At 37.5% G+C, this 10,765-nt stretch overlaps 2 protein-coding genes and 2 pseudogenes across 2 annotated transcripts; 3 read left to right on the forward strand and 1 right to left on the reverse strand.

The window, feature by feature from the left end:
* Positions 1–42: 42 nt before the first annotated feature.
* Positions 43–1,357, forward strand: LOC130498577 (5'-methylthioadenosine/S-adenosylhomocysteine nucleosidase-like; annotated as a pseudogene).
* A 929-nt stretch (positions 1,358–2,286) lies between these two features.
* On the forward strand, positions 2,287–3,327 carry LOC130498396 (type III polyketide synthase B-like; annotated as a pseudogene).
* Positions 3,328–3,502: 175 nt separating this feature from the next.
* LOC130498563 (probable alkaline/neutral invertase B) lies at positions 3,503–5,368 on the reverse strand. Its single transcript, XM_056992029.1, is given in 5 exon segments — positions 3,503–3,931; positions 4,005–4,563; positions 4,666–4,740; positions 4,742–5,098; positions 5,168–5,368. Coding segments are annotated over 5 exon segments (1,401 nt in total). The 5' UTR covers positions 5,282–5,368; the 3' UTR covers positions 3,503–3,635.
* Positions 5,369–10,146: 4,778 nt separating this feature from the next.
* Positions 10,147–10,749, forward strand: LOC130498537 (uncharacterized). Its single transcript, XM_056991982.1, has 2 exons — positions 10,147–10,417; positions 10,491–10,749. The coding sequence occupies exons 1-2, from the start codon at positions 10,211–10,213 to the stop codon at positions 10,638–10,640; spliced, it is 357 nt and encodes a 118-aa protein (XP_056847962.1). The 5' UTR covers positions 10,147–10,210; the 3' UTR covers positions 10,641–10,749.
* Positions 10,750–10,765: the final 16 nt, after the last annotated feature.

A 10,765-nucleotide genomic window follows, 5' to 3' on the forward strand; every position in this document is an offset into this window, starting at 1 on the left:
AACTTGAGGCGAATCGCCGCCATGGCTGCCTCACGCCCGACGACCGAATCTCAAACGCTTCCATGGAAAATCTCACGCGGCAGGTAGAGAAACGGCCGATCTCAACCATCGTCTTCATCGTCGGTACTGTTTCTCTTCTCCTCCGTTGATGATGTTTACTCGATTGTCGAAATTTTCTTCTTCTCTTCTTCTTCAAATTGATGTTGTGTATTTCGCAGCTATGCAAAAGGAAGCTCAGCCTCTTATCGAAAGGCTCCGCCTTGTCAAAGACGTTAATCTCCCCGTGAGTTTCTTCTTTCATCTCAAATGTGATTTTTGCTTTCTTGTCCTTTTTTGAAAAAATGAACACTTTATTTTTTTTTGTTTAATTTTAGGTTTCCAAAAGAGGTGGCTGGGTTCTGTTTAAAGGAATATATAAAGAGCTGAACATTAATATAAGTGTGCCCAGGAAAAGATTCAGCTCTTGGTATTATGTCTGTTATGTAGATATCTAATTGTGATTGTTACTACATGAATGTTATTGGGTTGATTATGTTTAGGAGTTGATAGTGATGCAACGGTTCCTGCATCTCTCGTGACGTATGCATCTATCTCAAGCGTTACAGCCGGACCTAATCATTAATGCTGGAACCGCTGGTGGGTTTAAGGTACATAATGTTTTTCTCTGTCTTATGTTTGCCTTCATATGTGTCAGGAAGAAAATAAACATTTGTCGTTATGGCCCTTTTGCAGGCCAAAGGAGCAAGTATTTGCGATGTTATATTGTCTCTATCTGCTTTCCATGACAGAAGGATACCTGTTTCCTGTGAGTGCTCTTTTGTATGAGTGTCCAAGTAAAGCTGCTGTTTTTAGTGAACAGATTCCATGTTGTCTCACTTCAGGTCCTTGATCTATATGGTGTTGGTATGCGAAAGCCTTCCCTACTCCCAACCTTATTAAGGAGCTGAACCTAAAGGTTGTGCTCTGTGTTCACCATTGTGAATTTGTGATCATCATGCAAGTTTTTTTTTTTTAATTATTTCTTGATATGTTCTGTGCCTTTGGTCTTGATGTTCACAGGTGGAAGATTATCCACTGGTGATTCTATGGATATGTCTCCACATGACAAAGAATCCATCACAGCAAATGATGCTACAGTTAAAGACATGGAGGTACCTTTCTTTGTTCTCCAATATGTGTTTCTCTCTAATCAATAGCTACTGCTTATTCTGGGTATTTCGGCCAAATTTAGGGAGCAGCAGTGGCCTATGTGGCTGATATTTTTTAAGGTTCCTACGATTTTAATAAAAGGAGTAACTGATATTGTGGACGGAAATAGACCAACCTCAGAGGAGTTTTTGGAGAATTTAGCTGCAGTCCACTGCCAAGCTTGATGAGTCCATTACAAAGTGATTGACTTCATCAGTGGAAAGTGTCTTTCAGACCTCTGAAGAGGTTCACGTTTTTTAATAAAGATTCAAGCAAAAGGGAGATGGGTATAGGCAAGTTAGGCGATAGGTTGGAGCAGAATGTTCATTTTTTAACTCCACTTTTCCTCATGAGCTCTCGTTTTATTGGCTCTCTTTCATATGATGATGGGATCATATATGTAGAACTCAACAAGTTTTGATACCCAACAATATAATAAGATTTGCTTTCATTCTTTTTTGTTCATGCTTGAAATAGCAAAGAAACTTTAGTTAGTTTCTCTGGCCTTTTTTTGAAGTCTAATTTACACACTCTTGTGTTGGCTACTAACAACTATCCGTTTAAGTTAAGGCAAAGATTATGGAACAAGAGAAAAATCTCAAAGAAGTCGAGTTCCGTTTTAGAAAGAGCCAATGCGATAAACATGAAGCTCCTGATTCTCACACCTAATCTTCACCAAATATCAACTAAACAGAAACACCACACAAGGTGCAGGTCCATAAACTTCAAAAGCTGCAGCGTATATATACGCCTTCACTTTGACCCTTTTGAACAGACCCAAAGATTTGGATCTCAAGTCTTAACAATTAAAGAGAGAGAGAATGGGAAGCATCGATGCAACAGAGTTGGGTTTAGAGAAGAAACCAAATCCGGGGAAGGCTACAAATTCTTGCAATTGGAAAAGCCTTCCTCAGCAGCTAGTAATGCAAGAATACTTGGTTGATGGCTACTTTAAAACTACTAAATGTGATGACCCTGAACTCAAACAGAAGCTTACTCGTCTCTGTAATGTCTTCCCTTTAACCTTTTTCTGTTAAATTTGTATAAGCCTTTATGAGAACCTGAGTTTTTTTTACAGGCAAGACAACGACTGTGAGGACAAGGTATGTTGTCATGTCAGAGGAGATACTAACAAAGTATCCAGAACTAGCCATTGAAAGGAATCCACCGTGAAGCAGCGTCTAAACATATGCAACGACGCTGTAACCGAAATGGCAGTGGAGGCTTCTAGAGTCTGCATCAAGAACTGGGGCCGTTCTATTTCCGACATAACTCACCTTGTTTATGTCTCTTCAAGCGAAGCTCGTCTCCCTGGTGGCGACCTCTACTTAGCCAAAGGCCTTGGTCTCAGCCCCGAGACACACCGTGTCCTGCTCTACTTCGTGGGATGCTCTGGTGGCGTTGCCGGTCTCCGTGTAGCGAAAGACATAGCCGAGAACAATCCGGGGAGTAGAGTCTTGCTCGCCACCTCTGAGACGACCATCATTGGGTTCAAACCTCCGAGTGCTGATAGACCGTATGATCTTGTTGGTGTCGCATTGTTTGGTGATGGAGCCGGAGCTATGATCATTGGATCCGATCCAGACCCGATTCATGAGAAGCCTCTCTTTGAGCTCCACACAGCAATTCAGAACTTCCTTCCTGGTAAACCTACAATATACGTAGTTTGCATTCCACTGAAACTTATAACTCACACTACTTTTCCATGGCACAGACACGGAGAAGACGATAGATGGGAAGCTAACGGAACAAGGGATAAACTTCACGCTGTCTAGAGAGCTTCCACAGATAATAGAAGACAACGTGGAGGGTTTCTGCAAGAGACTAATAGGAAAAGCAGGACTGGCTAATAAAGACTATAACCAAATGTTCTGGCAGTTCATCCAGGTGGACCCGCCATCTTGAACCGAATGGAAAAGCGGCTTAACCTGTCTCCTGAGAAGCTGAGTCCAAGCAGGAGAGCTCTCATGGACTATGGCAACGCAAGTAGCAACTCGATCGTTTATGTGTTGGAGTTATGTTGGAGGAGAGCAGGAAAGCCAGGAACATGAAGAAGGTGGAAACGAGTGGGGTCTGATTCTTGCTTTTGGACCTGGTGTTACATTTGAAGGCATCGTTGCTCGAAACCTTGACGTTTGAGCGAAAAGTAACGGGGGTTTTGTATTACCTTGAAGCTCAAGAAATGGGGTTTGGTGATAACTAAGGGCTCAAGAAAAATCGTCTTCTGTTATACAGTCATTACACCAGAGAGAAAAATCATAAAATAATAAGACTTGGAAGCTAAACCAGATGAAATCTTTTATGATGCTAAATCTCTCATAGTCTAAAAATATTTCACAAAGCAAAACAACGTAAAATGTGGAATTTGAAAAACAAAGAAAGATTCGATTATCAGAATTAGCTCATCTTTTCCCTACGTTACCTTTGACCAAAGATGATCAAACTTTTCAACAAGTCCAGGAGTTGGATCTTCTCATAACAGGTTTCATTTGTTTATCTTCCTCGAGAGCAACCATACCGACATGTGACGGATCTTCAAGCATCATCTTGGCCACTAAGTATCCAGCGATTGACCAAGTCTGGCATTTACGCGCTTGTTTCCCCACGTATCTCCCTACCGTTCCATCATAGTATTCAGGCCAGTTGTCTTTATGAAGCCTAGCTTCCGCCACTTCAATCGCTCGTCTTGCTATTTGAGGTCGACCCGTTTGATACACAGCAGCCGTCAGTAGCCAAAGCAACACTGTACCAACGAAGGTCATGTCAGCTTTTGTAACCAGAAGGAATGTGAAGAAGGAGAGTTAGTAAATTTTTACCTGGCCAGGACCCTCCATTGTGGTAGCTCCATCGAGTGTTTTTGGGGTCACAGCCAGTCACTATCTTCCATTCATGGCTTTCTATTGCAGGGTAGCAAACTTTGAGCGGCATTTCTCCGACCAGTTCTTCCCAGCGAGCTTCAATGAGATCCATAATTGCGGTCGACTGCTCAGGAGTAGCCAAGGAAGACAGTATCGCTATACAATTGCCAAGAGCAAACCAACGGAAATCCATTCTTGCTGGGCTAACATTGCCGATGAAGAACCCTCCCTGAGGCGGCATGAAGTCGAAAACCCATTCTGGAAGAGAGTCCGGGATCACGTTGAACTTGTTGACAGCAGTGTGAGAGTACTCCTCTGTCTTGTATCGGTAAATGTCATTAAGCTGCTTCAAGTCAAGCCAAAAGTAGCTCCTCATGTGGTAGCTCAATGCATGAAGTCGCTTCACTATCTGTTCCACCATCTCTTTACCTTCTCCTTCATGTTTGAGTAGGAGGAGAGCACACCTTAAGGCCATGAAGAAAAGGGCTTGAATCTCTATCGGGTAACCATAAACTCCCTAACACACACACACACACAAAACAGATAGCTCAAAACAGTCTTCGTCTAGAAAGAATCACTATAAAGAAAAACTACTAAGAATAAGATGGACTTTTCTCACCATCCTACGATCAATCATACAGCAACCATCAGCGCACAAGAGAGTGGGAAAGGTATCAAACCCCTCAGAGAGACAACAGGCTTAATATCAACCGTATACCCTTCTGGCATTCAGGCATGTCAGCAAGAGAAGAGTCTCCAGTAGATTTGGTGTATGCTCTGAGCAGAATAATCCACCAGAATCCAGAATCAACCGGCGCCACTCTCCCAATCGCGCTCTCGCCAAAATCAGCTATCAACGTCTCATGGTTTCTAACAGGATCATGAAAGACTTTGAAGCTAGCAGGCATAACTCCTTCGCCAAGCTGGAACCTATCAATCTTTTTCTCCCATGACTGTAGACGAAGAGTCTTCAAAAGGAAGTTCTTCACTATATCCGGCTCTCCGTTCATCAAGAACGCTAAAGCACTTGGTACAAAGTCTCTCACAAACACCTAAAAGACAGCAGATTTAACAACATCAGGATAAAAAAAAATGTGTGTTTTATTTAGTCAGAAACTCACCTGATCATAGTTGAGCTTTTCCTCAGAGTTATCCACCGCAGCGATTGTCCCAACAGGCTGTCCACGGAAGTACACCATAGACCTTCTCAAAGCGTCCCAGGCCTCTCCCACCATAGGATGAGACTCGAATCCCGCCAGTGACCGAGGGGTATTGAATCCAACGCTAGGTGAAACAACCACACAATCTGGACGACTCGAGAAGAAGCATTATCCGCGTTGTATCGAAGCTGTGGTGGTGGTGAGGTGGACATTTCAGTAAGAGACCTTTCTTCAAGTGATCTCAGTCTTTTCGATATTCAACGGCCTTGGCTTCTCTAGCAGCAGCTTGGAGAAATCAATGTCATCAAAATCGTCCGATGTATTATCAGCAGCAGTCTTGGCGTCCGCCGTTCACGTGATTAGAAGTCGACATTTGCGTCGGATTTTGATTCAAAAACCTAGCCAAACAGTCCAATGATCAATCACTCCCTGCATTTCTAGAAATCGATCAGAGTTTCTTTTTTTTTTTATCGCAATAAGGTTCACACACAACGAACAACAGTAGCATGATCAAACGTAATCAATCAATCACAACGACATCACGCATAGAACAGATCGAAAACGGAACTGTCATCGAGCTAAAGCACGCAAGCGATTCTTCGGCGGAGATCCGGGAGATTAACAAAGGAGCGATACAACCTCACTAATCGTAAATGTTGCTCCTAATCACAGAGAAAGACGTAGAGAGATAACGAACCTTAGTTATAATCGAGTGTGGAACGGAGAAGGAGACGAAGGAGCTTCGCACTCTGCTCTGCGTCTCTCTCTGTGATCACGAAACAGAAGAGAAGAGAAGGGAGAGTATATATATAGTAGTATCAGTTAGTCGAATAAGTAATTGAACGGCGAAAGGGTAGACGTATCAGCCATTCAACAAAATAAGGAGGGTTTGGGTCCACGTGTACGGTCCAGATGTGATTGTAGCTACCGGTAAGGTGCAAAAAGTTAAGTCTTCGCGAAGCCATGCATATCATATGAGGTTGTTGAGTTTTGAATTTCACCGGTATTATCTTCACTATAAGTTCTCATAGGATATCTTCACAATTTAAAATGTCAAAAATAAACACTCTCTACGAGATATTTTTAGAACTCTATTTATACACGTACAATTTTTAATTTATTTTCTATTTGAAAAGAAAATAAATTTTAATTATTTAATAAAATATATTAAGAAAAACACTGGTTGAGATATTCAACTTTAGTACTCTGGTGAGTATCTTGCTGTTTATCACTGAATAAAAGCAATACTATTAATGGTTCTAATCCCAGTATCTAACTTCTTAATACTCTTTCCATTTCTAATTGTAAGTAGTTTTGCTAAAAAAACACAAAAATTTAGAAAGTTGTTATTCTTTTAAAATATCATTTAATCAACTAATTTAACCAATTATAAAAAACTTTAACATTATTTCAATGGTCATATTATTTTTAATAAATGAAAAAAGTGTATGTAAAGTACTTATATTTTGAAATAATTTTATTTTAAAACTATTTACAACTAGAAACAGAAGGAGTAAAAAAGAAAAATTGGAAAGAAAAATGTGAAAGTATTGTATAAAAGAGCCTGCATACTCTACCAAATCTCTACATACATGTGGCAGTATATATGACTGATGCATATTAAATAGACAAAATAAATTTAAATAGTTTTACAAAAATACATATAATATTAATATTAAAGTTTAAATATTTTTTGGGTTATTGACCAATGGAACTACTCTAAAGATGTTTGATTGTTGTATGGTGGAAGCGAATCTGGTGCCATGCACAGGCTGACTACTTGTTGGTTTCAAAATACTTTTAACCTATCAAATTTAAATTGGAATCACATTTATAATCAAATCTCGTTGGTAATGAAACAAAAGAAAGGTCTAATAATAGTTAGTTTCCAACGTTGCCAATGCTTGATTTGATTAGTCTCTTTTGCCAATGCTTGATTTGATTTATTTACTTACTGGACTTTTTGGGGAATAATATAGGGTTATCTCTGGTCTGAGAAAGTTTTTTTTGTAAAGCCCACTAAATAAAGGCCCAAATCAAAACAAACCAGTGTTTCTTCGTTTGTTCTTCTTCTTCTTTGTTAACCTCTGTACAGCCGCTTCTGAAACTCCTTCTCGAGACATCATCTCCATTACCTTTGGAAGGGAAATTTAAATCACTTATATCCCTTACTAATCTTCATATCCTTCATATTCATTAAACCATATAAAATTACGAAATTAGCCTTAGAATAAAGAAAACATCAAAATTAGAAAAAAAAAAAAAATCAAACCGACGAAATGGAGATATCGATCTCCTATACCGACCGTACGGACAGCAGCTCGATTGCACGATTGCGGTTTGAGGAGATTGCGTTTTGGAAAAGGGAACCCGATCGCTCGATTGATTGCTACTCCGGCAAACTCCGACCTCACTCCGATTCGGTCCTCCGTCGTCTTCCGGCGCTGTTTAAGGGTCGAAGAGGTAGGTTTTAGAGGAGAACGAGGCTCTCGGTTTTGGGGTTCCAAAGCTCCTCTCTTGAATGAGCTTAGAAAATGGATTTAGATGTTGCATCCTGGTATCTATTATTATACGATTCCATTATTAGTTGAATTGAGTAGGAGAATGGTTGTATTGTTCGATTCTAGTGCGCTGAATGTAGATTCAACCTCAAATTCAAAACGGGTACGACAGTAGAACTAGAAAAAACTAGTATTACTGATGATTATTGTAGAACTAGTAAAACATGTATAACTTCGAATGTATAATGGATGGTATTGAATGGTTTTGGCAGGCTACAATGAGCCACAACGTCATCATACACTTCAGATGTGAAGGTCGCATGTATTGTTTAGTGTTGAAGCATGCTGTGGAGGAGATAGATCTTTCAATGGTAGAAGCACGCATATGCAAAAGGTGGGGCTTGATGAATGTAATGTGAAGTTGAAATTGAGTTACATTCCACTGCTGGTTGGGAGTGACGAGAAATTCGTCATTTGTGATGAGGAGGATCTTTGTGGTTATCTTTTGTCCCTTGATAAAAACAACCGTAGGTGCATTTTGTTGGTGGAGGTCATCGAAAGGTTAGAACTCTCAGAGCAACTTTCAAGAGCGGGCAAACCAAGTTCAAAACGAAGTTCAAAAGCGGGGAAACAAAATTCTGTAGGTATGAACTATGAGGTGTGCCATTCGAATGATGATGAAATCGGAGATAAAGCCATAACTCGATATGGTGGCGACAATCAAGTTAATAAACAATATGAGTAGAGGATTGTGGCGATTGAAGATGGAACCTCATGTTTTATTGAAAAGTTTTACTTTGTTTTATTTGACTTTACTTTATTTGTCCTTTAATACCATATAATTTTTTTTATCAAAGACTTAAAAATAGATACATTGAAAATTTTTACTTTGTTTTATTTGACTTTGATTTATTTGACTTTGCTTTATTTGTCATTTAGTATAAATACTAGTTTCTAGAATCAAAAATAAATACATAAAAATAAATATAAATACTAATTTCTAGAATAAAAAATAAATACATAAAAATAAATATAAATACTAGTTTCTAGAATAAAAATACAAATACTACTATGGATAACTGTTTTCTGATTTTGTATTACTAGTATGACTTTCTTTAATCGAAATTCGAAATCAAAATGTTTGAAATTGGAAATCAGAATAAGAAATATTATCTTGATTAAGAAAAAATACAAATACTAATTTCTAGAATAAAAAATAAATACATAAAAATAAATATAAATACTAGTTTCTAGAATAAAAATACAAATACTACTATGGATAACTGTTTTCTGATTTTGTATTACTAGTATGACTTTCTTTAATCGAAATTCGAAATCAAAATGTTTGAAATTGGAAATCAGAATAAGAAATATTATCTTGATTAAGAAAAAATACAAATACTAATTTCTAGAATAAAAAATAAATACATAAAAATAAATATAAATACTAGTTTCTAGAATAAAAATACAAATACTACTATGGATAACTGTTTTCTGATTTTGTATTACTAGTATGACTTTCTTTAATCGAAATTCGAAATCAAAATGTTTGAAATTGGAAATCAGAATAAGAAATATTATCTTGATTAAGAAAAAATACAAATACTAATTTCTAGAATAAAAAATAAATACATAAAAATAAATATAAATACTAGTTTCTAGAATAAAAATACAAATACTACTATGGATAACTGTTTTCTGATTTTGTATTACTAGTATGACTTTCTTTAATCGAAATTCGAAATCAAAATGTTTGAAATTGGAAATCAGAATAAGAAATATTATCTTGATTAAGAAAAATACAAATACTAATTTCTAGAATAAAAAATAAATACATAAAAATAATATAAATACTAGTTTCTAGAATAAAAATACAAATACTACTATGGATAACTATTTTCTGATTTTGTATTACTAGTATGACTTTCTTTAATCGAATTTCGAAATCAAAATGTTTGAAATTGGAAATCAGAATAAGAAATATTATCTTTAGTAGTCAAAAAATGTTATATTCAACATGAAAAAAATATATTATACTCTGCAATCAAAAAAACAACCCATCACACTACATACACTTTCATAGACATTTTGTGAAATATGTGATTACTCAATATTAGATTCCATTATAAAATATGTTTTCACACTTTTATTACGTAAAACACCAATATTCATCTTTTCGAATCTTATATTTTATTGTACAACTAAAAAAGTGTTTTATAATTACATGTAATACTAAAATTATTGAAAATCACCGAAAGTACAACTATTTGGTAATTTTGTACAACTACTATCTTGAGTAGAACTACGTGTATATATTAGGCGGGATTTCGAAAAAATTTAGAATTTTTGGCGGACTTTTATGAGTCAAGGCGGGATTTTCGAGGGAAAATAGATTCCCATTTCCCTCTCTCTTTTCTCTCTCCTCTCTTCTCTCTCTCTTTTCCTCGATTCCTTCCTTCTCCTCTCCCAGAGAATCCCCTCGTCTCTCTATCACCTTTCGCAAATGGATCCATGGGTTGAGAATCAGGAAAGGAAGGAGATGAAGAAGATGAAGAAACATTTTGACATGCTTCAGTTTATTTGCGATGCTGAACACGGGATTCCAACTTCGTGCCCATGTGGGGGACGAATCGTCGACGAGGTTTCTACTAATCCAACAGATAAGGATTTTCTACCAGGCCGAAGGTACTTCACTTGTAATGAGTACAAGGTAATTTACATTTTATCTACTTCCTTAACTTATGCAAAATGTCAAACTGAGTGCAACCATGTGAAACTTGCAGAATGATGGGTTCCACTTCCGTCAACCATGGGTTCTCGGGGTTGAGGAAGAGGTTCGCTCCTTAAGGCAGGATGTGGACAAAATGGCTGAAGAGATGCACAAAATGGCTGAAGAAATTGCTCAGCTTAAGGACCTTCTTACCCGTAAATGAGAAGCCTTATGTTGTTTGGATTTGTGTCTTTAGTTTGAGATCAGATCTCCTTTAGTTTCTGCAATAAGCCTTATGTTTGGATTTGTGGAATTGTGTGATGTTGTGTTAAAGACTATCTCCTAATT

Source organism: Raphanus sativus, chromosome 8, assembly GCF_000801105.2.
Source record: "Raphanus sativus cultivar WK10039 chromosome 8, ASM80110v3, whole genome shotgun sequence".
In the NCBI taxonomy this organism is placed as follows: Eukaryota; Viridiplantae; Streptophyta; class Magnoliopsida; order Brassicales; family Brassicaceae; genus Raphanus; species Raphanus sativus.

Coding starts and splice junctions, on each gene's coding strand:
- LOC130498537 (XM_056991982.1), top strand. CDS start 10,211: ATGGATCCATGGGTTGAGAATCAGGAAAGGAAGGAGATGAAGAAGATG. Junction 10,418..10,490: donor TCACTTGTAATGAGTACAAG/GTAATTTACATT, acceptor TGAAACTTGCAG/AATGATGGGTTCCACTTCCG.